The sequence below is a fragment of the Eublepharis macularius genome, chromosome 3 (assembly GCF_028583425.1).
Source record: "Eublepharis macularius isolate TG4126 chromosome 3, MPM_Emac_v1.0, whole genome shotgun sequence".
Classification (NCBI taxonomy): Eukaryota; Metazoa; Chordata; class Lepidosauria; order Squamata; family Eublepharidae; genus Eublepharis; species Eublepharis macularius.
Window position 1 is genome coordinate 26,417,158 of NC_072792.1, and position 27,397 is coordinate 26,444,554.

Consider the following 27,397-nt stretch of genomic DNA (forward strand, 5'->3'; position numbering starts at 1 on the left):
ATTTAAAGGACACACCCAACTGTGCAGGCACAAATGGCAAGTGATTCTCTACTTTATATATCTGTCAATTTAACGGACTGCCCATGACCCAAGGGGATACTGCCTCTGCTCCAGCAAATGAAATTTTAGTGCTCAATCTAGGCATAAGCAGACACAATCTACAACAACACAAGCAGCTACTGCACAGGCAAAAAGCAGCTCAGCACAGCGCTATACAAGAGGCCAACTTTACCGGGGAACTTTGAGGCAATCTCAGCAGCTTGCCTTGAATGTAATTAGGGCTGCCAGCTCCAGGCTGGGAAATTCCTGGAGATTTTGTGGTTGGAGCCTGGAGAGGGCTGGATTTGGGAAGGGAGGGGCCTTAGCAGTGTACAATGCCATACAGTCCACCCTCCAAAGCTGCCGTTTTCTCCAGGGGAACTGTTCTCTGTTGTCTGGAGATGTTGTAATTCCGGGAGAACTCCTGTCACCACCTGGAGGCTGGCAATCCTACATGCAATTGGACTTTGAGCAAGTTAATTTCATATCAAAGAACTCTGCAGATTATTTAAAAAATATTTGCTCATCTAAATGTAAAATACAGAATGCATACTTGTTAATAACACAATAGGGACTTTGAGGCTTTTTGTCTGAACTCAAGCCTAAGAATCCAGCTGTATAAGGAATGTTTTACAGTTATTGACACACACACAGCTTTCTGATTTGCTACTAGCATGTTCTAAAGCAATAAGTCATAATTAGGCTTTGCAGAGATCAGTGAATATAAAAATGACAATCACTGTTTTTCCGTTCATCACCCATCCTGAAGAGTCAACATAGAGCTTGGATAAAACAATCCAGTGTGCATGTGAAGTCATACGTGTTTGCTTCCTCTTTAGTGTTTGGGGGTTTATATACCTGAAGAATTCAGTGCCTAGAAAGGGAAAAGATCTGATCTAGTAAAATGGCTAAAGTATGCACTGAGAAACCACCAATTTGGCTGAAATGTCGCTTCAGCCATGAACTCATAGTGGTGTTTGCCAAGCTATTATTCTTGCAGTTTTAACCATCCAGTACGAGGATAATGCCAGCTGAATTTTCAGAACTCTTGTATGGATTACTAAATTCAGGTATGTGAAACAGGGATGTGCCACCAGACATTTCCTAAATCAATGAACTTTAATCCATAAATACAGAAATATTTCGGATAATTGGGAGTACACAGAAGGCTTCTTATATAATATTCTGGTGCCTCACACTGGCTTCATTTTTTCCTGGTAGTAGGAGGCAGGGAAGATAGTGAGATGAGACAGTGAATCAACAGATATGCACCTGACAGGGATGTTATCCAAACAGAAAAGCAAGCCAGTCTTCCCACTGAATAGGATCATCCTTGTTGATTTTTCTGTATACAACATTCCACTTTCCAACAACCTCTGTACTATTTTACTGACTTTGGGAGGGCTATGTAAATATGACTCTGCTTTACATATGCTGTTACAATTGCTAGGGATGTGCCCCCCTCCTGCTAGCCTGTGACACATTTGCAGACAGTCAAGGTTGATGAGGGGATAAAAACAGAGGCAAGAAATTCAATCCCATTCTTCTTTATGGACTGGCCATTTGTTTTACAGATCAAGGGGAACAGAAGCAGAGGTTCAGAAAGGATGGATAATGAAACTGTGGCTCCGCCCCATGGTGCTAAGTAGCCAACCTTCTTGGCCTGCAGGGAACAGAGGCAGAGGCTTTATTTGCAGGAGGCAGGCAGACCACAGAGAATAGAGGCCAACGCCCAGGCCACCTGCCAGATAAGCTGGGTGGAAGGCTGCTCATTCAAATACAAAATAGGAATGCTGAGAACCTCAATATGAAAAAAAACCCCGCCAGGCAAACTTACCTTGATTAAACCATGGCTGATTCCGCACGCGTTGGATAATGCACTTTCAATGCACTTTATCAATCGTTTGAGGTGGATTTTTTGTTCTGCACACAAAAAAATCCATTCCAAATGATCTATAAAGAGGATTGGAAGTGCATTATCCAACGTGTGCAGAATCACTCCATGACTTACATGCAAACTGAGACCCTGATTGAATCATTTTGCCGTTACTGTTTGATGTGTGGCACAAATGCCATGCTGATCCAACTTTGAAACTGCAGTCATGAAAGTAATGTTGTTTTGAAGGCAACCCCCTCCCCAGGTTTTTTTGGCTATTTTAGCTGATCACTCCTCCCCTCCATTTCCCTAACATGGACAAGTCATGCAGGCAGTCAGGGTAGGATGGTAACCCTAGAGAACTGAAAACCCATCCTGTCACAAGAGCCTGGTACCCTTCAGAGGAGATCGAAGGAGTCTTCTCTGGTCTGGCTCCTCTCATATTTTGCCTTGCACACTCTCTACAAGCTTTGCCCACAGCCCCAGAAATTCCTGGGTGCAGAGCATCACTGGTTCATATGCCAGACTTTTCTAGTTGGGAATCTTGAATCAGAATCCCACTTCCTTACTAGATCATCCGAGAATCAAACAGAAATGTGGAATGGAATGGAAGCCTTCATCAGACCCATCACGCAGCAGCAACTTGCCAGAGCTGGAATGAACGGATGGATTGCCTTCCCCATTTATTCTGTTTATGGAAAACTTGTCCATACCCACTCATAACCTGTTTACCATCTTACCATGTGTTTGCAGGGCAGTTATTGGAACGAAAACATTAAATCAACTACAGGGCTTGAGTGTGCTGGGTTCATCCAAGAGCAATTTCAGAGCTGCAGTAAATTTCAAAGACGATTCAGAAACATGTAAACAGACTACCTAAGACACAAATGCCTGGCTGACTCTGAAACCCAAATCTCTTACTCGCATGGGAACAAAGCTGTATTTTTTAACACTGTGTAGACTATACGATCAGAGATCTTCATTTGAGACAACTTTTTTGTCTTGCAGAAATCTGACCGTGCTAGAATTTGGGGATACATAAAAAACACACAACCAAAGTACCATATAAAGAGCAGCGTAACACATTCAAAGATTTTTCTTCAATTAAAACTCCTGTATGGTCCAATTTGCATAAGAAATGGGAAGTGAAACCATTATAAACCTTTTAAAGAAAACTGTTTTTGTAACTAAAATCTTTAAGTATATTTGTCAGAAATTCTGTATTATGAAGCGGAAAGAAATATTTCCCTTCTGTCATAATCGCAGATGCTTTCTAAGCATTGTGAATTGCGTATGCAGTTCCAAACACACACACACAAACACACACAAAACAGCACAAACTACCATACTCAGGAACTAATACTGAAAAGGAAATGAAGTTTGGAAAGGATTTCTTACCAACTCTGGTATTAATTTCAAACCAAACTGTCTGATCGATTGAATATCATGGGCTTTTTGGCACAGAGGGATAATTTGCATTAACTTTGACTACCACTTTGGCCTATCGGTGGCAGAAACGCCAAGATTGAACAGATAACCATGTCAGACAGAAGGTTTTCAGGCACCCCCCTTGGATATTCTAGCTTTCTACTTCTGGGATTAAACAGGCACCGCCTGAGTGGTCATATGAAGTGGAGCAGTGGAGGAAGTGCTAAACCATGTTGGCTTTTTTTGCATTTTAATCAGCTTTGAGGGAGGGGGGAGGGGGCTGGCAAGTAAGCACCTCTGAAATGAAAGGCTTTTGACATGAACACTGTTCTGTCCTAAATGGAAATCTTGGCAGCGCTGCAATCATTGCGAAAAGGTCCATGGGAGCAAACATGCTACAGTTACTCACTCACCAATTTCACTTTTAGCTATAATAGGGACATAGATGGAAAGCTGCACACAGTGGTAGATAGGAACTCAAATCTCCGGTGAAGCAATCTAAAAGAAAGCGCCAGCAAGAAAAAGAAATCATTTTGATTACCTTGGATACCCTGTTAGCCACTTCTCTGCCCACGGTCAGTCCCTGAACAAAGGTCCGCGCAGCGATGAAAGCTCTCGTCACCTGGACCTTCAGCTTCCTGGGTACGTCTCCAAAAGGCTTGAGCTGGTCTGTGTATTTGCTTACGCACTCGAGATAGTCCTCCGAGAAATGATACTGGGGGTTTATGAGCTGGAACATTCGCTCTAATAGGCGAGCCCAGAAGTCATTCAGCATTTCCTCCAAGTTCACGTTGCCTCCTGTGTAATATCTTTTCAGTTCTATAAAGAGTTCCTGGAATACTTCTGAATTCTGCATGTAGAGCATCCCATAGGTCCGTACAAACATATCATTTAAGGATCTTTCTGCGTTCTCCAGGAGTTCGCGGAAAAATTCTAGATAAAAAGAAGCACATTGGTAAAGATTAAAATAATAGTTCTGAATAATAATGAAAATAATAGAAACAACATTGGGTTGGATTCTATGGATCTGTTCCTTTAAGAAGTGTGTCTTCTTGAGTCAGGGGAAGGCACTGCAGAAATTCCCAGAATCCAATCCCGTCACAGTAATAATGAATATAGTCTGTCATGTTTACTGCATCCTTTAAATGTACTACTTCGAGGACATCATTTGCTCAAATAATTTTGTTGCCTTAACGATTTTTTAAAAAAGGATAAAAACGGCCAATCCAATGAACATTTACCCACAAGCAAGTTCTACTGTGTTTAATAGGGCTTTCCCCCAACTAAGTGTGCATCGGGCTGCAGCCTTACATTTGAATTGAAAAGGCTTTTTTAAAAAATCGCATTAAAATTAGAGAATACTGGATTAGTGAATACTGGATTCCTCGTGAGGGTTCAAAAACAAATCTACAGCTCTAAATGTGAAATATGCTTTTAAAGAAACTTCTATGAAAGCCATTTCCTTTATTCTTCAAGGATTGCTTAAGTACTGAAACTCCTACCACTTTATACCTGCAGATATCAAATTGCAAGTGTACCAGCTTTTTAAATGCTAAGTAGGAAAGAATGAAATGTATAGGTAACGAGTGGAATAAATCAACAAGCTAAAACTAAGAGTTGAATAAAATTAACCAATGTTCAATGTAAGAGTTCTTCTGCTGAATTAGAGCAACATGCTTTATAATCCCGCAACCAGTTTCATCGAGATCAAGGCTTCTCTCCCCCTGTGGCCTACCCTGTTGCCACGGGACATGATGTTTCTTTTGGGTCCCAAAGGGTAAATCCACCCCACCTCTTGTTTTGAGATTTATCTGACATCCAGGGGTCTGATTACACAAGACACTAAACATGATGTGGGTTGTGGGAAGCCCCAACTCAACCTGCTTTCGACATGTGACTGAACTCACCTTCAAAATGGTGTGCGGTGGGGGAGGTGGGCACCTCAGTCTGCGCATAGAACAGGAACATTGGTCCCTGCTTTTCACTCAGCATGCTTTTGTGGATAGAAAAAGGCCATGGGGGTGTGTGTGTTGTTCATCTTAGACCTGAGGCATGAATCTCCTGGACAGAGACATGGAGCAGCAGTTAAAGAAACACCCCCGTGGTACTTTCATATCTGCAAAAGGGTGCTAGATGGAAATCAGGGACCAACAAAGCCTCTCCTGCTCAGGAGCCCATTTCCGCCACATATGCACCATTTCGAAGGCAAGTGAGGTCACATGTTAAACACAAGTTGGGCTGGGGTTTCCCCCCAACCCACTTTGCATTTAGAGTCTCATGTAATCTGACCCCAAGACATAAGCACGGGGAGCTCCCAGAACCCAAGGAAATGCCCAGTGTTATTAGCATCCAAGCATGTTTCAGATACAACAGAGGAGCTGATTGGTGTTGTGGGCGAATTTAGGACCATCTGCTCTATTTAAATCCCTAGGCTATATAGTCATGAATGTTTTAGGCTTTTCCTGCATTGGACACAGGGTTGGACTAGGTGGTCTATAAGGGCCCTTCCAACTCCATGATTCTATGATCCTATGAAAAAGATTTTTAAAAGACTGTTGGAGAAACTCATCAATAATCAAGACTAGATCTCAGAACCAAATACGAAATAGCAAAAGACTTTTCACCCATTCAACCCGAATGTAATGCAGAATCAAATTATCTTAGCAAACTAGTGACAAGAAGGGTTGCCAGGTCCCTATAACCTCCCAATAGGAGTGAGGGACCTGACACTTACCTTGTGCGGGTCGTCAGCTCTCTGCTGCTCCAGTGCCTGCCCGATGACATCACTCCTGGACGTGATGTTGTTGCGTCAGCCACAGGAGTACTCCCGCACTATGTGCAGGGATGACTGGGGCCAAAATTGGCCCCAAACAAAGTGCAGGAGTGCTCCCACAGCTACTGCAACGACATCACTTCTGGGAGTGACATCAATGTGCCCCCGGGGAGTGCACGCACCATGCACGTGGTGGGCAACCCCTGGGAGTTTGTCTACCACTGGCGGGAATCTGGGAACCCTACTGACAAGTCGTTTCTTCGGCTCCGTATCTCCACCATTTCTTCATTTATCAGTCGAAATGTTATTTTCTGCATCATATATAAATGCACATGGTCTTAATCCAAACTCGTGTCCCACCCACATAATCACAGTTTTGCTTCGAAGGGTTCTCAGAAATCCACAACACCGTTTCATCTAATTTGAGCCACGGGGAAATGAGGTGGTGTCTTCATGTGTTGAGGCCACGTGAGGCTGGGCTCGTCATATACCACATGGTTTGCTCAGATCATGTGGGTTTTTACTACTAATTTCTGCAGTAGCATTGTGGGATCCAGCTACGCAGAAGTGGCTCCCAGCATGCTCCAATAACAAGATTTAGCCCTCGGCAGCTACTGTCAGAGGTATTTTGTAGCTTTGACAAGTTTTATTTCAATACAAGATCGTACTTTATTGTTGGTACCACATGAGGCTAGGTTGGCAATATACCTCACGGTTTGCTCAGATTATGTGTGTTACACTACTGACTTCTACAGTAGCATTGTGGCATCCAGCTACGTGGAAGTGGCTCCCAGCTTAGGGATGCCAGTCCCCCACTGGGGGTGGGAGATTTTCTGCTCCCACCCTCCACCCCCTGCCCCTGCTTACCTGGCCGGTGGAGGGGGGAAACACACCTCCCGGGTTGCACTCCTATGCACTGTAGTGGCCTGATTCAGGCTGATCCGGGCTCGAATTGGGCCGAATTCAGGCCCTATTAGGCCCAATTTGGTCCGGTTTGGGCCGCTGCAGAGTGCAATAATGCTCCCACGCTCTGCAGTGGCTGGATTCAAGCCAATTCGACCAAAATCGGGACGCTACAGAGCGCAGCAGCACTCCCACTGCTCCATAGTGGCTGGATTTGGGCTGATTTGGGCCAATTTGGCCCCCTGCAGAGCGCGAGAGTACTCCAAGAGCAGCTCCCAGCCCGTATGATGATGTCACTTCCCAGCCCGCATGCGAGAGGGAACTGAAAAGGTAGGTGCCGGGCCTCTGACCGTCTGCCTGGGGGGTCGGGGGACCTGGCAACCCTATCCCAACGTGCTCCAATAACAAGATTTGGCCCTCGGTGGCTATTGTCAGAGGCATTTTGTAGGCTTTGACAAGTATTATTTCAATATAAGATAGTACAGTCAGAAAAACTGCACTTACACCTTTGCAGTGTGGAATGCGAAAATTTGTTTCCACTTAAGCAATTACTCCCAATACAGCAATTACATAATGTGCTTCACATGCAATTCTGCCAACTTCCTGTTTACCACACCTTACTGTCTTACTTCAGCCAAAAAAAAAAGACATTTGTACTGATTTCTATACTTGGACACAAACATGTGCCACCATTTAACTCTGATTCAGACCTATCATTAATATATCTAATTCTCTACATGCTCAAATCTATGGATACTTAAATCTGCAGATCAAGGCCATGTTGACAGAAAGAAGATTTTACTCCAAATGTGGGGGACCCATCCCAGGTTTGCAGGAAAATCTGAAATCTTAAATAAAAAAAATAGCAGAGCAGTTGCACAGCCACCTGTCATCTGGGAGCCTCCTTCTCCTCTCACACCATTGAGGCAGCCTCACTGGAAATGCATGGGCATGCTGGGCAATGCTCCAGTGCCCCCAAATTCACTGAAACAGCCGCTGTGGCATCAGCACTGGAGGCATGCGACTGGTAGAGCAGGAGGGGGAGAGAGCCCCTGCAGCCCCCTCTCCTCACCACTGAAACTGCTCCTGAGGCAGCAACACGTGAGTTGGGCAGATAGGTGAGGACGAGGGGAAGCCTACACCGCCCCCACCATCCCCGTTGCCACCAAAACCACTGCTTAAGCAACAGCGCTGGAGGCAGCACATGAGTGAGGAGGAGGAAGAGCTTTTGCTGCTCCTCCATCTTCTTTCTTGCTGCTGTAACTGCCACTAAGGCAGCAGCGCTGCAGGTGGGTGGGGAATGAGGAGGGGGAATCCATGTCCCCCATGCCCCCTCCATTGCCAGACCTGGTGAGGGGGATGGGAAAGCAAAATCCCCCCTCCCCAAATCTCTTGGTTAATAAGGGGAGGGAGAGCAGAGAGCTGTCTCACATGTGGTTAGGAAGGTGAGATGGGATTTCCTCTCGCCTCCTGCAAATCTCCACTTGTGAGAACCTATTATTATTCTACAACCAAATAAAGAAAAGGAATTACGTGACTAATCTAATGTTTTAAAAGGGCAGAACTAGACATGATGAGGGAAATACGAATTTTCCTTGTCACGTTAATGTGAGGCAGGAAACACTTGAATGTGAATAGAAAAGGGATTGCCAACTACTGATTCTCTCATGACCAGTCATTTTGAAATGGTTTCCCAGCTGAGCTCTGAAACCAGTATAAACCCAGCTGAAAGAAAGAGGCAGGAAGAATTGTTTGCAGGAAAGAATTGGCAATGGTGAGAAGGGTTAAATATTCTTCTGATTCCTTTATAAATGCCCCCATCATATGACAATGAAAGTTTAAAAACAGGTATTTGCTGAGGAAACATCTCATTCTCCCCTAACACATTTAAACTGCCACTTGACCCTGGAATTGCCCACAAACCATGCCAGTACCTTCACATTCTTGTACTCTTTATTTCTGTAATTACAGGTTTTACTGCTTCTGTTTTGGAAACAACAGAAGGAAACAGTTGTCAAAAAAGATTGACTGGTATTTGCCATGCCAATAAGGAACCATATTATTTTAATGCCAGTTGCCAGCAGAATATATAATCATGCCCTTTGAATGGACATACACTGGAATTAAGAGCTGTTCAACAAATCAAACTCTTGCTTTACTGGCTAAAGATTTTTTTTTGCCTGAGCCTGAACAAAAGTAAATATTTATGATTAATATTGGTTATAGTTAGAGGCTTTTGCTTTTAACATCATTTTAATAGTCTGCTGTTAACTTTAGAACTACTTTATGTGACTCATTCTAAACTGCTCAATGTTTTATGTTGTTTTTATGCTCTAGCTGAGTCTGTAATGCTGGGTTTTTAACGGTTAATTTTTCATTGTGTTGTATTTTTATTATGTTTTATTTTGTAAGCTGTCTTGAGCAGGTCCCCTGGAGAGGTGGCATAGAAATTTTGTAAATAAATCAGTAATAAATAAGAGCTCTCGTTCTTTCTGTTGCTACAAGTATTCAGCCTATATGGCTCCTCACATGGAATGTTAAATCCTAAATGTGTATGATGTGTAATATCAGGGTTTTTTTCAGCTGGAACGTGGTGGAACAGAGTTCCAGCACCTCTCGAAAAAGGTCACATGGCCGGTGGCCCCGCCCCCTGATCTCCAGACAGAGGGGAGTTTAGATTGCCCTCTGCGCCAAGCAGCACAGAGGGCAATCTAAACTCCCCTCTGTCTGTAGATCAGGAAGCGGGGCCACTGGCCATATGACCATTTTCGCTGAAGGCGATTTAAACTTTAGAAAACTCCTCTCTTCTTCCAGCTGACCCAAAGTGACATCATTGTGCGGTCCTGAGTTCCACCACTGAGTTCCACCACCTCTTTTCCCAGAAAAAAAGCCCTGTGTAATATGTATGATCATATTACAAATATATTTATGGTGTTAATGCAAGAGGTAGATTTTGTAGCATTTTCTTACCCTCTAGAGGCTGCACTTCCCCCTAAGCTCAATAAAGATGTATATTAGATGGTCAAGTCAAGTTTATGAAATCTATGGGCCAAGCTACACATGACGAATGACACTTGAACGGCAAGTGGATTGAGAGGAGGGCAAGTGAACAGGGAGAAATACACTTGCCGTTCAAGTGTCATTCGTCATGTGTAGCTTGGCCCTATTATTGAGGGATGTCTTTTAAGTTGCCTGCCAGCAAGTATTTTATTGATGCTTAGTTTTTATTTGTCTTAACTAATCATCGTTTTAGCTGTTTGTTTGCCACCTAGAAGCTACTGGCAGAGAGGCAGGATACGGATCTTTTAAATAAATAATAAACATAATATTAAATATGTAATCATACTTAACAGAGTCAGCCACAAGGAGCTAGCAGATGAAAAATGGGAACCAAGAGGAAGCAAACAATGCAACAATTTAAAACACTGGGAGAAAAATAGCAAGTTATCAAGCGGGGATGACAGAAAGCATCCTTCTTGTTGTTTTAAGAGATATTTCTGCCAAAAAAAGAGCACAAAGCTCTAGCCAAAGCTATCATAATAATATATATTCCAGTATATTAACTGCTGATTGGATTTTTACATGTCAAACAGGGTTTTTTTTACAAGGGGGAATCCACACAAACACATAAAGCTGTCTTATACTGATTCAATCCATTGGTCTATCAAGGTCAAAACTGACAAATGTGACTGACAGTGGCTCTAGATTCCACAGATTTTAATATCACCAAATACCTGATCCCTTTACCTGGGACCTGGGACCTTCTGCATGGAAATGAGATGCTCTACTACTTAGTCCTTATGTCTCTTTGGTACGGGCCAAGTCCAACTTACTATGGAATGTCTGTATTTTTTGAGCCTCGCTTAATATTTCAGGCACAAACGAGAACCGGTTTAACCAAGGATACACCAGCAACAGATTTGTCCACAGCTTTCAGATCTGTTATCAATTTGTGTTGACAAGACAAATTGGTACATGTAACCGGTAGTGGATCTGGAAACAGCTTTTCTTTCCCCAGTATTTTTCATTCGTTTGATGGAAGACCTCCATGTTAGGGTGCTCTCTTGAAGAAATATTTCATTTGCTCTCACAAGGTCAAAGTGAAAATATCACTCATGCAATAAATCAAAGGTCTACAGCACCTTGCATACTTCAATTTACACCACTTGCCACAAAAACAACAACAACGTACACATTTTAAGGTATACTGTCTGAAACCTTCTTTCCCCCAAGTATTCTGTTTTGTACACGAAAGTGGGAAAACATTCCTTTCAAAATGAAGACCTGCCTTAATAGCAGTCCAAATAGCCCAGCTTTCTTTTGGATGATACTATATTTTCAGTGGTGGGTTAATTTGTGTCTCACACCACACTAGTCCTATCCTACTTGTCACCCACCAACAAAACACAGCCCAACTGAAGCTCAATAAAAATTATTGGGTTGGCTCAGCTGAATAGGGTTGCCAACCTCTAGGTGGTGCAAAACAACAAGGCAATCCCTGGTAAAGGTGGTAGCTGGAGATCTCCCAGAATTACAACTGATCCCGAGGCCACAGAAATCAGTTCCCCAGAAGAATACGGCTGTCTTGGAAGGTTGATCCATGGCATTATACCCCACTGTGGTCCCTCCCTTCCTCAAAACCCATCTTCCCCAGATTTCACCCCCCAAATCTCCAGAAATTTCCCAATTTGGAGCTGGCAACCCTATGGCTGAAGGAGACAACTCACTTTGCAGAGTTCACGGAATCCAAACCTTGGGGAGAAAAAAATCCTGGCAGGATAATACCTTGGCGGGCAGTGCTTGGTTTGATGCAGTCATCCCCCCCCCCCGGTCTATAGAAACAAAAGTTTTCTGCCATCAAGGGTAAAAAGTCAGAGTAATATTAAAGAATAGTATTACTCAATAAGAAATTGTCAAAGACCACTTGCTAAAGGAGAGATTATTAAAACATTTGCAAGTGTAATAAAACCGACTGCTGGAAACAAATTTTCAGTCTGATGCTTCATTCATTCATGCACCAAGTGGAATGGAAATTCAAGTTACTAACAAGTACAATTTAGGCAGCCTTACTGGAAAGTCTGAAATCTCCCAATTAGTTCAGCCAGGGATTCTGCTAGGCAACACAGCACATGGGCTCACCAACAGGTTTCCCAATCTTTCTCAGACTCCCAGCACAAAAGGCATGCTATCATACCCAGAAACATACTCTTGCCTGGATATTTAGTAAACACTCCATAGACAACAGCAGCTACACTCTGCCCCGTTCTCCCTATCTTGCTTATTTCCAGAGTTCTAACAAGATATCTATAACTTTGATCTTTTATCGTCTTGTTGATATTGTTTTCAATGGAGCTCAGACAATGGATGTTTCCACACATCCTTAAAGAGATGGCCCACTCATTGAGCTCTGCTGGCTTTCCCCCTTCACTCCACACGTCTCCAGTTTCAAAACGGTAGCAGGCTGTTTGCCTACCAGTTTTTGTGGTGCCTTTTCTGACAACACACTTTCCTGCGGTCCCCAAAAAGGCACAACAAAATGGAAGCTGGACAACCTGCTACCATTTTGAAATCGGAGAGGTGTGGAGTGAAGGGGGAAAGCCGGCAGCGTTTGATGAGTGGGACGTCTCTTTAAGGACGTGTGGAAACGGCCAATGTTTTGGAATTATGGCTAAGTCAACTTATCCATTGCTAGAGAAATTTACTTCATGTTCCTCCCTTGTTCCCATCAGTACTTTGCTCCACTTTCTTATAGGAATTACTTTAAACAATTGCCTCACTCCAGTTTTATCTTACAGTTGTTTATCTTTAACATCCGTTAGTGTGTCTACAATCCACATTAGATTTGTACAGCTATTTCTAGAAGGTTATAACAATTTGCTGTCTTTTTCTTTCTATATGCTTGTAGAAAAGCAAAACAAAAGGATAGGAAAATAATTTGAGCAAACACGTAACTGTTTTTGTCACCACAAAGTAATAGTTTCTAAGGGGAAAAAAGGAGCAATTGCGATCATATTTCATTGATGCAAAGAAAATGCATTTCAGAAAGACAAATCAATAAAGAAGATTTCATCAGAAAGGGAGTAAAATTACAGAGTGATCTTGCATCATTCCTTGTAATAGCAAACTTTATGGTCCAGTCCCTAGCACAAAGGCAAAGAAGCCCATCTGCAGACTCAGGGACTCCACAAATATGCAGAAAAACATCCATTTGCGAACTTAGAAAAAAAGAAAAATCCACCCATCCCAAACAGGCTGATGGGGCATGACAGAGCATGCTCATTGCCCTCAAAATGTTGACAGCACTTGAGAATTTGTTGCGGGAGTAGAGAAGTAATAAGCTGGGCTATTCAAGTCCCTACATCAACTTATTTTGGAGTGAGAGGCGGCTGCAAGGGTAGAATTTCTTTTCCCACTTGGGATTCCTTGCCAGCCTTCAGTTTCCGTATTTGGATTGCTACTGATACCTTGCAGGGAGAGAATCTAAGCAATGTAGCATTGACTTTACCTGGTAACAGATTACAATGGCACTTCTCTGTACTGAACCTGGAAACTCACTGATGAGCCAATCCAGGCAAGACAGCTCTATTTTCACACATTCTATCAGCCTGTTTAGATATTTTCCATGGCAGTAAAGTCTAGGGATGGGCAACTGGATAGTAACTAATCAAAAACTGAACCCACAGTCCTCGTTCGGGTCATACAGTTACTATAAGCCAGCATGGTGTACTGTATTGAGTGTCGGTCTAGGACCAGGAAGACCTTGGGGGCATCCATTCTCTCTCAGCCTAACCTACTACATGGGCTGTTGTGAACAAGATGGCTCACCAACCAAACCACTCAAGTGGTTTGACGCAGCATAAGGAGAGGAGTCTCCATCAGCATTGGCCAGAAAAGCAGGCCTCAGTCTGGCACCATAGGGCAGGTGAGGGTTGCCAAGTCCCTGGGGGACCAAACCAGGAGATCGGGGGACAACAGGGGGACTCACATGGGGACGCATTTACTTCATTTTCAGTGGGGGCACCTCACTCATAGAACGCGCTTCGCCTTGAGGCTCACCTGGTGCCTACCCTACTCTCATTTAGGCACCAGGCCATTTTTTTTCATTAAAGTTTCAACCTGTTGAAATTGTTTTCACTCTCTTATAGCTTATAGCTTGGGAATGGTTTTATCAGACTCATTTACAATTGGTGAATATTTTGTGCTGTTTTTATGCTCTGGCTTAATGTCATTTCATTTTTATGGCTGGTTTACGATTTTAACAATGTTTTGTTTTATATACATGAGCTTGCGCCTCTCTGGAGAGGCAGCATAGGAACTGTCTAGGACAAAACTTCACAGATTACCTAAGTAGCAATGTTCTCACACCAGTGCGACAAGCTCCAGGTTGGGAAGTTCCTGAAGATTTGGGGGGTGGAACATGAAGAGGGGAGGGTTTGGGGAGGACATTCGGGGGTATAATGCCACAGGGTCCAGCTTCCAAAGTAGCCATTTTCTCCAGGGGAACTGAGCACTGTGACCTGGAGTTCCAGGAGATCTCAAGCCACAACCTGGAGGCTGGCAACCCTATCTCACACTGGTCAAACCAGCATGCAAACAACAATTTCTCAGAGGTCAGCTATGCAATGTGCAAAGCATCAAGATACACACACACTCTCAATATGGATAGTTTCAGGAGGGTAGCTGGGTTAGTCTGCAGTAAAGAGCAAGATCTGAGTCCAGTGGCGCTTTGTAGACCGACATTTTCAACGTATAAGCTTTCAAGTGTCAGCTTTGACTCTCAAAAGCTTCTGCTGTGAAAATCTTGTTATTCTTTAAAGTGCTACTGGACTCAAATCTCAATGAGAACAATGAAAGCACAACAAAGTAATGGTAGTGGAGAGGGGAGCCGCTTCAGGCAAAGACTTAAGAAATGGGAGTATTTGGAAAGGTGGACATAACATGGAAGGTATTTATGTATAGCCTCTGCATCCTGAAAACATAGTCATTGCAACCTAAAACCAATAAGCATACACCTGTGTCTTGGTGGAGCGAACCAGCTTTTCTGCTGGTGAAGATAGGTCTCTGCACTGGGGTCTGCATGGATAAAAGCCATCTAGGATGAAGGCTATAAGTAAGGAAGGTAATTGGACAAGAACAACCAGGAAGGGTGGCCAGGTCCAACTGATGGGAGGTAAGTGTTCGGCAGTACTAACAGGAAAAGCCGCACAAGTTCTTTATTCAATGGATGAAGATCTTTTGCAAGGTACCTGAGAAAGTCTCCTGTTGGAATTGTGCCCATTATATGGAAGGAAGGCACACATTCACCAACTTTTTGCCCGGCTTAACTGACCCAGAAGAACTTTTGTAGATAGTTTCTCTTGGCCCAGGGGACGCCAGATATATTTCACCATAAATGAAATAGACCAAAGAGCAGGATGTGACCAGATTACAAGACGATCAATGCAACACGAAAGCTTTTACAAAGATCATTTAAAGCAGCTTAGCAAAGTGCACCTCCCTATTAAACTCATTAGGTGGATCTCCAGAGACGACTTAGCAGAGCTGTAGTAGGGAAATAAACATTCAGAGCAAGAAAGAAAGAGTGCCTGATCAGAGGTTAAGAACTCCATAAAAATGTAATAATCAACCAACTATAAATATTTCAAATGCCTCTGATAATGATGGATTAAGAAAAATGGCCCAGACTATAAAAGAACGGATCAGTCAGAATTTTGGAGTGCATTTTCACCCACGAGCAGTTCTGAACCACACACAATTTGAAATGTTAATGCATTTTTAAAATGTGGGCCACTGACGTAAGGAAACCCCCACAACCGATATAAAAATGAATGAAAATTAATCTGACATCCTAAATTTTTTCCAGGGCCCTTAATAAAGTAAGTATAAAAGCCCAATGGAGACATTCTGATTAATTTTGAATCAGACGACCTACAACTGAAAAACCCTTTTTAAGTTCGACTGTTGACTAACAGTTTTGTCACAGAACCTCTCCCTTGCAAGCAAGGCTCTAGCAGTATTCATGCTTCTTTTTGCGTAGCTATGGGCAGGCTTTTTTTCAGCAGGAACGCAGTGGAATGGAGTTCTGGAACCTCTTGAAAATAGTCACATGGCTGGTGGCCCCGCCCCCTGATCTCCAGACAGAGGGGTGCGGAGGGCAATCTAAACTCCTGTCTGTCTGGAGATCGGGGGGGGGGGGGGCACCAGCCATGTGACCATTTTCTCTGAGGGCAACCCACTGAGTTCCACCACCTCTTTTCCCAGAAAAAAAGCAGACCAGAGCAGACTACTATGGGGTAGTATTGAAGAGGAAAGGTAAGGTTCACACACGTGTGGAAAAACTGCTGCAGCCTGACAACTGCTTCCCCATGGAAGTACATCTCAGGAATATTGCCTCCAAGCAAGCACTTTCTGTCCATGGCCAGTGAAGGCATCCAGGATCTGTTGGTAGACTTGGCAGTCAGGAGGACAATGAACTGATAAGGGCAAGAAAAGATGTATTAATGGAACTAACAAATGGGATACGAAAGAAAAGAAACATAGCAACCTCACTAGCTGAGAAAAAGTGCAGAGTTCTAGAAGAAAGGCCTATGAATAGCATTCTGAAGACAGACAAGGAGAAAAACCCTTATAAGAAAGAAGGTACTCCTGCTACAGTCAATACTAGAGTTTCCTGCCCTCTGTAAGATCTTTTTTTCTTCTTCTTTATACACAAGACATTGCTAAACTGCAATAGGATTTACTGAGGTACTTGAGTGGGTTCCGAAGATGAGTCAGCCCATAATAGTTTCGAAGCGGGTAAATTAACACATTCAGTTAATAATACTATCATAACATTTCGGTGTTCAGTAGTCAGCAACCATCTTGTCTCCTGGGCAATTGAAGGTCTACATTACCTCAGTGGCCCTGTCTGGAGCCATTTCATGTGGCTGCTTTACCTCTGAAGTCATGTGAGAAAAGTTGGCATGATCACCTCAGGAACAGGGGCGAGGGAACCCCACTGTCTCCTTCAGTATTCCTAGGCAAAGGATCAATTTTATGATGATTGCCATGTTGCTGAGGTAATATGAGACCTGATTTAAACATGATGTCTCTTGCCTTGAAAATCCTACTGGGTCACTATAAGTTGTCTGTGACTTGATGGCACTTTCCACTAACAGCAACTTGTTTATGACAAGCAATGGAAAGAAGTGTGCATGCGCGCATGTATGCCTGTCAGTGCATGAGGTAAAAAGAAAACTCCAAAATATGAGTATCTGCTGGATAGCCATCCTAAGAGGCTTTGTTTGGGCCATTCCTCTCTGAATGGCTGCTAATAAGAAAACACCATGAGAAGATCTGAGGCCTTGTTGAAAACAATCTGTGGGGTAGATCCACCAGCATGTTTCTATAGACAGATTTTCCATCAGCAGAGCATGACTTTCTTGCTTTTCCCTTCCCCTACAGCCCAAAATGCTATTCCTGGAAATTTTACTCTCAGCAATAATATTGTGAGAAGTCATAATCCTTGTTTACCTCTTGATTGACATTATCAAGTTTCTAAATAAATTCTTGTTTCATCACCTTGCATTCTGAAAGTCCAACCAGCTGCTCCAATAGCAATTCTACTACTAGCAAGCAGAACTACTTACCTACAAAAGCTTGTTCTATAATTTTTTTTAAAAAAACATCAATCAATGCCACCCTAAGTAGAGTTACCTTTTATGCTCACTGACTTCAAAGGACTTAGAAGGATCTGTCTCTGTTTAGGATGTTGCTATATAGACTTTTTCAATAGACTGGATTTTTATAGACTGTACATGGGCAGGTTATGTGCCATCAAGTCATATCCAATATATGGTGACCCTATGAATTAATGACCTCCAAAACATCTTACCATTAACAGCCTGGCTCAGGTCCAGCTAACTGAATGCTGTGGCTTCCTTTATTAAGAGAATCCATCTCACGTTAGGTCTTCCATTTTCCTTACTGCCTTCAACTTGCATTCTTGTCTTTTCCATCATGTCTTGTCATCTCATGATGTGAGCAAAGTATGACAGGCTCAGTTTAGTGATTTTAGTTTCTAGAGAGAACTCAGGCTTGATTTGATCTACTAGAACCCACAAATTTGTCTTTTTGACAGTGCATGGTATCCATAAAACTCTCCTCCAATACCGTATTTCAAATTATCAATTTTTTCCTGTGAGTTTTCATTGCTCAACTTTCACATCCATACATAGGAAAGGGGAATACCATAGATCTTACAGATTTATTTTATCAATATTATTTTTAATTAATTTTAGCACAGTTATTTCTGTGGGTTCAGTGCTTGTAAAACTTGCGTTGGATCTACCTTACTAAAAACAGTGTACATTTCTGATATATGAAACTCAACCTTCAAAACTCTTTTTTACTGCTAAGACTCAATGAAACACTCCAGTAGTAAATTTGTATCTTGCAATGTTTTAAGTTCAGCTGAACTTTTCCAAAGGTTTGCCCAATTGCCCAGGGCCAAACAGAAATGAATGTCAAAATATTCTGCTAACACAAAGCAGTGCCAAATGATAAAATATTAATTCTGTTACTTTATATGCAGATACGAGTGAAGGAGAAGCAATTACCCCAGTTTTAATTGCTTTGTAGATGAATACAATTATGATGTTACTCATGCTGTCGGTTGGCTACGTATAAAATAGAATCCACATACCACAATCCTGGATTTCATTTAAAAGTAAACCTTACCAATGTGAGATATATTAAAGCAATAAACGGATAAGAGATTAAACTTTCATAAACAGTAAGAGTTCATTGTTTTGCAAATGAGTGTATAATAAACATCTTGGTAACACACAAAAAAACTATTAAAATGACTGGGAACCTCACGCTTTAGGAAAAAGTTTTGATTTATCCTTTTAATCATTTGTTAGTGTATTGTATAGCAATTAAAGAATGGAAATAGGTTTCAGTGGAACTGTCAACATTTTTGAAAGCAAAGGAATGTAAAAGCTGCCTAAATTAAAGTTTCAATTGAGTCTCCTATTAAGAGGTACTTTAAATCCGAATGAATTAACTCAGAATACTAGTGACGACTAAGTATTCACTTTCTACAATTAAATGCTGTTGGATAAATTTATTCAATTTATCAAAAGCTCAATTTAATTCACAGGGTGTGCAATCTGGCTTCCTGATCTGACTTTTATAGCCGGATTTATGTCAATTTCAGCAGAGAATATCCAGACATATCCGGGAACTCAGATCAAGATGCCCAAATTAATCTGGGGCTTCGGAAAGGAGGAGTGAGGCAAGAATGGGGAGTGAATGGCCATTCAGTGCAAGAGCGCTCCTTGGCTGCTTCCACACATGATGGATAATGCACTTTCAATGCTCTTTAGTGATCATTTGGAACTGGTTTTTCATGTGTGAAACAAAAAAAAATCCACTTCCAAAGGATTGCTGATTGCAAGTGCATTATCCAACAATCCACTTCCAAAGGATTGCTGAAATGCATTGAAAGTGCATTATCCAACGTGTGCGGAAACGGCCCTTGTCTGGCCAATGAGGATTCAGTAAAAAGGAGTTTTGAAGGCTGAGTTTTTCAAACTGCTTGTAAGGTGTTTAAAAAGCAGGCTTGGCTCAGAGCAGACCATTTTGTGTGGGTGTGAGACTATGGAGGGACTGTCGCTGCTGGCTGCTCTTGCTTGGCCAGGCCTGCTGCTGTCTTTGCTTTGGAGGCCTCTGGAATGGCTCCTGTGGAGAATCCCTTGACCTTAGACAGCTTTTCCCCTGGGAAGGGTTGCCAGTGCTCTTTCCCTCCTTTGGCATTACCTGGCTGGGCCTGTCACAAGGAGCCTTTCCAATATTTTCAAATGAAGTTTGGCTCAGGTTGAAACTTTATTCGTCAATGCTTGAATGGACACAGCCCACCTAAACCCAACCACTACCTCTTAATACAGTGTAACATGGTTGTCTGTACCGGGTGGGTTCCCCCTCCTTTCATTTTCAATTAAAGTAGATATGGGAGACTCATGACCGGATATTCTTAACGGGGGGAGAGACAAGATTGTCTTCATGGTGGAGGTGGGGTTAACTCTCTTCCCATTTCATTTCCTTGTTCTGGAGGAAATGGGAGAATCTGTGTATAACATTGTTGATTGGAAAATCAACCTGTCAGTTACATATTTGTTGAATCGCTCTCTCTGTCTCTATCTTTCTACCTCTCATCCTCTTGAGCAATACGACACAAATCCAGACCCTAGAACAGCAACTAGATGTGGTTGTTTCCAATATTACTCTATACTCTTAATTCAGATTATTTATAATAATCATATTACAGAATGGAATTTGTCCCAAAATTCATTTATGATTAATGCTAAAATGTAAATCCTGAAACTTGAACTGCTTCCAATTTCATTTAGAACTGTCAGTATTTAAATTCATAGCTGAACTTCCTCTCCAATTTCCATTAAGTTTCTCACTTTTACATACTTTAATTATACAGTTCATGTTAATAGAAAATATTCCCTTTTGTGATTTATTTGTTTGTTTTATTTCTGTTGAAGATATGGTTGGTCTTGTAAAGCCTGCAATACGGATGACACCAGTTTCTTTTGTGGGCTCTAAAAATTGGCTGATTAATTGTTGTTATGCTCCTAGCTATGCTTGTGTAGCATTAAGGTTCTGACTTAATCCCCACAAAAGCAAATGAATTCAGAGTTTAACTATGCAGAGCTGGCATATTTATAAACTAAATGTTTCTCCCTAAAAGGTGGGGGGGGCTTGCTTTGGTTAGCTGCTGAGTTCAAGTTTAATGCACTGGTAATAGGGCAATCTGACTTTACAACATGATTGCTGGGTTAGATCTCTGATTAGATCTAGAATAGTAGATAGATTTACATTTAATTAGTCACATTGATGTGTATGGTAAAAAGGTAAAGGTCCCCTGTGCAGGCACCGAGTCATTACTGACCCATGGGGGGACATTGCATCACAATGTTTTCTTGGCAGACTTTTTACGGTGTGGTTTGCCATTGCCTTCCCCAGTCATCTACACTTTACTCCCAGGAAACTGGGTACTCATTTTACCAACCTTGGAAAGATGGAAGGCTGAGTCAACCTTGAGCCGGCTACTTGAACCTGGCTTCTGCCAGGATCGAACTCATTTTGTGAGCAGAGTTTGGGCTGCAATACTGCAGCTTACCACTCTGCGCCATGGGGCTCATTGCTGTGTAAGAATGAAATCTATAGAAACGGTGGAAGTTGGTTGCAAGATGTAGTGTGCACCACATGGTGGAGAGAGTTCCCATTGGTCCAGAAGGGATGCAGGTTGCATCAGGAATTAAAAGTGCTTCCTTGGGCAGATGTCTTCAGAGGCTGGCACAACATAAAGATGACATCCTCTATTCTCACTGATCTATAAAGCGCACAGAAGCAGAAACTGCCCTCCCTCTTTTCTCCTAATTTTCTATGTGCAGCAACACTTCAGGAGAGAAAATTCTATAGAGATGTCTTTGGAGAGGCACCACAGAAATTTCCCAAGTCATTCATTTATACCCTGTTTTTCTCCTCAACAGGGACCTGAAGTGGCTTATAACTAGAGATGGGCACAAACCGGAAAAAAACCGCACCATGCAGTTTGTTGTTCATCAAGTTTCACGAACCACAAACCATGAACTTTCACGAACCTGCCCCTGGTTCATGAACTGGTTCATTTGTTTTGTGAAAATGTCACCTCCAGGTCAGAAAATCATCACTTCCGGGTCAGCAGAAGGTCACTCCCGGGACAGAAGAAGGTCACTTCCGGGTCAGTAGAAGGTCTGCAGGAAATCCATCCCCTGTTGCCTAGGAAACTGATTGATTGGCACCAGGCTGTCTGCAGATACAAACCAAAAAAATGAACCAAACGAACCAGCCTAAAGTTCGTGGCGGTTCGTCAGAAATGTGATCTGATGAACTGCAGTTCACGAACCACGAACCGGCCTGGTTCATGCTTAATTTTGGTTCGTATTTCAGTTCATGCCCATCTCTACTTATAACATTATTCTCCCCTCCTCCAATGTATCCTCATAACAACAACCTTTGTTGGTAGGTTTGGCTGAGAGGGACTTACCCAAAATCACCCAATAAGCTTCCATGGCTGAGTGGAGATTTTTACCTGGGTCTCTCAGATCCTAATCTGACACTCTAACCACAACACCGTGTTGGCAAATAAATAAATGATAAAACCGCAGCCCTTCAATGCAGCAGTCCCAGAAGGCTTCTAGTGTGTAAATTTTCGGAATGCGTAGTTTGGCTTTGAGATAAATGTAAGAAGAGAGACTGCCTTTCACTGTACTCGTTCCAGAGGGATAGCTCCTGCACAATAAAACAGACGAGTTCGGTGGCGCCTGAAAGACTAACAACATTTATTCCATCAACTCATAAGCTAGACCTCACCTTGTCAGATTCATGGAATACAAAACCAGTTTAAGGGCACAATTTACTGGACTGGGGTGGAGGAAGGGAGGTATAGTTGTAGCGGAGGAGTACAATTTACACCAGGTCTATCTCTGCTACAACTCTGTCCCCTCAGCCCTTGTAAACTGGGTTATTAAGGTCCATGTTAAATGGCTGTGCACTCAATGCATCTGAAGAAGTAATAATAATAATAATAATAACTTTTGATTTATATACCGCCCTTCAGGATGACTTAACACCCACTCAGAGTGGTTTACAAAGTACATCATTATTATCCCTACAACAAAACACCCTGTGAGGTGGGTGGGGCTGAGAGAGCTAGAAGCTGTGACTGACTGACCCAAGGTCACCCAGCTGGCTTCAAGTAGAGGAGAGAGGAATCAAACCCGGCTCTCCAGATTAGAGTCCCGCGCTCTTAACCACTACACCAAACTGGCTCAAGTGAGGACTGACTCATGAGATCTTATGCTGGAATAAATGTTGTTAGTCTTTAAGGTGCCACTTCTCTCCTATAAGAAGAAAAGCGGTAACCAGTGGAAGCCAAATCCAGATGCAGATGTGACGCTCTAACAGCACCTGACCCTTTCAGACTTTTCTATCAGTGTTCTTACTCCCAGGATATTATAATTTGTTGTTCGTGTAGATAATATTCATAGTCCATTTAAGTGCAAAGGAAAACAACCAGTTTCTTAATAGTTCATTGGAAGGGAAGACGGGTAAAGACTCAGATGATGCACTTGCCAAGAAGGGAAGGCAGAGATCTACAAATCTTCCACAAATCCCCATGGAGAAAAAGACATCTACAAAAGGTTTTATCATTCAGTTGTGTATCAGATGGTTCAAGTGCTTTCTGGAAATGCACACTGTTTTCTCAGTGACTATGAATGCACCAACAATTGGGTTCTGTAATGCTAAATAAACACTCAACTTTCTAAAATTTTACAGTCCAGCCGAGTATATATGTCAGCCACTGAAGCAGATGTTTACCCCTCAGTTATATATTGCTCCCAGATGAAGAATTTCCAATAAAAAATTCTCTTAAGACCTTATTGTTAATGTGACATCCTATTCCTGGGAGGTGGAAAATATATACGTATAATTTTTATCAGCAGTACAAAGAACCCAGTATGCTTCCATGCTGTCATTTCCATACAAATGAAAAAAAGCATATAAATCGGCTGCCATTGTGTGCCAGTAATAATGGTTTCATATTTGAGGGGTTTCACAGTTGGGTTGCGGTATTGTGAAAACGATGACTCTTCCACCAGAATTTTCCAGCACTCAGATGTTGTGCAAATACTTTAAGCCTGAGTCTGGGAGAGAGAAGTTCTGTTTCCAAAGTCCTGCCAAAATGATGTGAGAGTACAATATGGAGAAAGGCACAGTTTTTAGCTTCACAGGATGTTATGCTATCTAAATAATTTACAATGCAATCTTAAGAAGAGTTACTCCAGTCTAAGCCCATTGAAATCAATGGGCTTAGACATGAGCAATGCTTCTTAGGATTGCACTGTTAGTTGACAAGGTGGGGGTGGGGGGGCTTGAACATCTGTGTTCTTCTCTACACCCACTGGAACAGAGAAGATGCAAAGACCAACAGAAGCAGCAGCAGATGACATAAAGGAGATCAGATGCAGTGCCATAATCCCTTGTGCACTCTCTGACATCACTTTTTGGGGGGAGGGCCCATGGCTTGAGGGTAGGGCACCTCCTTTGCATGCTGAAGGTCCCAGGTCCCATCCTCGACATCTTCAGTTAATGCCTGGAGAGCAGCTGCCAGTTAGAGTTTACAACAGTGACCTTGACAGACCCGATATTTTGTCTGTCAGTTAAAGGCAAATTCATGTGTGTTCATGTGCATGCCATTGAGATTAGTCTATAACTCTCAAAAAGGCGAATAAACAATAAAGAAGGATAAATGGTGCTAATACTGTCAGACCTAAACTAATGAAGCTTGTCTCATGCTTTCATCCAAATTCAGAAATTTTCTTGAACTTGAGGGCTAGTTCTTAACAACTTATTCTCTGCTTAGTAGGTTTCCCAGACCCAGCTGGCACCCCAATCAGAGAATTCAAGGGGTCAGGAGTCGGACAAGCAATTCAGCAATCCACCAGTGTATGATATCACTTCCAGTGCAAAACCAGAAGTGACGTTATGGTTGCAGGGCAATGCTCTAGCACTCACCCCAAACTCTATGATGAACCCAAGAGCATTGTGACAATGTGATGGCACCACTTCCAATATTGTAGCAGGAATGTTGATGCATGCTGGCTCAATGCCACCTCTCCTACTTTTCTTCCGCTGCCTGTTGAGTGGCAGAAGGGAACAGGGGGGCCAGGCCGAGAATCTCCGTAGTACTCAGGTGTACTCTAATATACACAATGAGTACACCAAATATGAATAGTTAAGGGGGCTTAATTGGCACACACACTAGGAATGGGGAAAATACAGCAGAGCAGGACTTTTTTTCACCTGGAACGCGGTGGAACGGAGTTCTCGAACCTCTTGAAAATGGTCACATGGCTGGTGGCTGTGGCGCAGAGGGCAATCTAAACTCCCCTCTGTCTGGAGATCAGGGGGTGGGCCACCAGCCATGTGACCATTTTTTCCAAGGGCAACCCACTGAGTTCCACCACCTCTTTTCCCAGAAAAAAAGCCCTGCAGCAGAGTACAAAAAACTGCAAAGGAACAGGCCCTGAGTTGAGACTTGCTTGAGATGTCAACAATTCTGAGTGACACCTACCTGGGGAACTATTTCCTCCCTCTTTAGGACTTAGTATTGTGGAGCAGAAGGCTGGGCAACAGTTACTATTCAACTGTGGTTAATATGAGATTTCAAAAATATCGGGTCAGTGGGTGGGGCCAATTGAGGTCAGTGGGAGGGGTTAGGATTGGTGTTGGCTGGCAATTGGAGATGAATCTAATGACACATTGCCAGGTCAGGGGGTGGGGCGTGATGGGGGATTTGTAGCACGATAGGCAAAACTGCTTTGAATTGAATGATGGCAAAATTTACTGGATCAGGCTATGGGCCAATAGAAGAACGTAACATGCCCCCCTGATATTTGATTTATTGTCCAAATGTCTGATACTAAACTGAAGCAAAAATATCAAATAGAAAATTAAAATATCTGTCACTTTGCAACCATATATAAGACACTTGCCGATGGAAAGTTAAAGCACCATGATAACACCACCCACAAATACTACGGGGAAAGTGTTTTTTGGATCAAATTTAGCAGCTCATAGCTGAATGTTCCTTTTGTTATTGTGCCGAAATGCACACCAACAGCCTTCAAAGCCTCTCAGGGCCTTTCTTAATTTGAAATACCTGGAGCACTGCTCAGACGCCACATGTGCGTGCGCACACGTGCACACACAAACGTCCAACGTTGGCAAATGATCTGTCAAGTGACCCATGAACAAAATCAAGATTGAGTTGCCCTTTGAAATAAACCTATTTGAATTTTATTATCTCCAGAGCACCTTGTGTCTCTAATCTCATGAAAGGTTAGTATTCCATCCATCAGAGCAAGATTAGAGCACAGGGCTTGATGATAACCGAACAGAACAGTTGGGGCCGGAGGAAGGAGATTCATTACCATCAGCGGTTCAGCGGAAGATTGGGTAAACAGACACTTGGGGAAAAGCTGGTTTGCCAGGCAAGCCACCTACATCCCTGGGTCAGGATGGCAAAAATCAGGGGAGCATCATGTCACTGAAGATTTTAAACCTTTTAACAGCGGTCCAGCGAAGACACAGGCATCTTATTCCAATCCTGATGTTTTTCCCCCAGGTTGCTGATTACTAGTCTGAAAGTACCACTGCCTCTCAGTTTGAAATATTAATGATGTTCAGGAGGATTGTTCATAAGGCAGCAGGTGAAGAGAATAGAAACATAATCTTTTTTAAAAAGCTTGAAAGAATTGCATATTCAGTACAGTAGATGTAGCGATTAGGGCAGTTACTACAATAAAAAAAACACAACCCAGCCCGGGCCTGCCAAGGGCAAACTGTCTTACTTTGATATACATGGAAACAAAATCAAATATTACATTTTCAATTTACAACTCACTTTCCCTTTTATCTTGGGAAATAATGACTTTTCGTGGCAGCATCACACTGAAGTCCAGCTGTTATCTGGGAGTTAATCGTGAACCCTGGAGGTATTATCTTTTAACGTTGTCCTCTCAGTCTTAAGTTACTGAGTTCTGATTTATTTCCGAGGAATGAATTTACCACTTCAAATAGCGACCCCCTCGTTTAACTTTCTAAAGTCATCTGCAATTCTGCCACCCTGGGGATGTTGATATCAGTAACAACATCCCTGCACGTCGCCAAGTCAAAGCAGAGAGTAATCCACTGGATTAAAATGCCTGCTGTTGTGCCCATTTGTTCTAGTAACCTGCTCCTGGGACTTATACCAGATCTCTGGTTTTCCACATTCCTTGGAGGGCTTGCAAATGTACCCAGCTCTGCAAGAAGAATCAGCAGCCTCTTGAAGTCAATGCCAATAAATAGGAGAGATCACCTAACTGAAATACGTCTGGAAGGAGTTTTTCAATCTGATACACCTCTTTGCAAGGAAGGATGCCTTTTCCATGTTATGGGGCAATGAAGCTAGACTGCTTGTGTACAGTGATATGCAATCACTCTTTGGGTCCAATCGTAATTAAATTGAAATGTGCGAGCCGTGTTTCTGAGCACTTGTGTTCAATCCACTGTTCTAAATGTGACCTTAAATACTTTGTGCATGCACATTATTGCATTGTCACATGCGAACTGTAGATTTTGTGCAGGGCAAGGCAGCAGTTCAGAATATCCATTTTGAATGAAGTTTCCTCTGACTTCCAGTTGCAAACTGTCTAGGTCCGATCTGGCCTTTTTTTCAGCAATGGAATAATGTCAGTGGCTACACCTGGGCCGATTCCAGACGACTAACCTGAAGG

At 42.6% G+C, this 27,397-nt stretch overlaps 1 protein-coding gene across 1 annotated transcript in view; it reads right to left on the reverse strand.

The window, feature by feature from the left end:
- Window positions 1–27,397, reverse strand: part of GPC6 (glypican 6) — a 1,020,154-nt gene that overhangs the window by 453,561 nt on the left and 539,196 nt on the right. Inside the window, exon 3 of the mRNA XM_054974100.1 lies at window positions 3,885–4,276. Coding sequence (XP_054830075.1) covers window positions 3,885–4,276 — 392 coding nt within the window. The remainder of the gene's footprint in view (window positions 1–3,884; window positions 4,277–27,397) is intronic.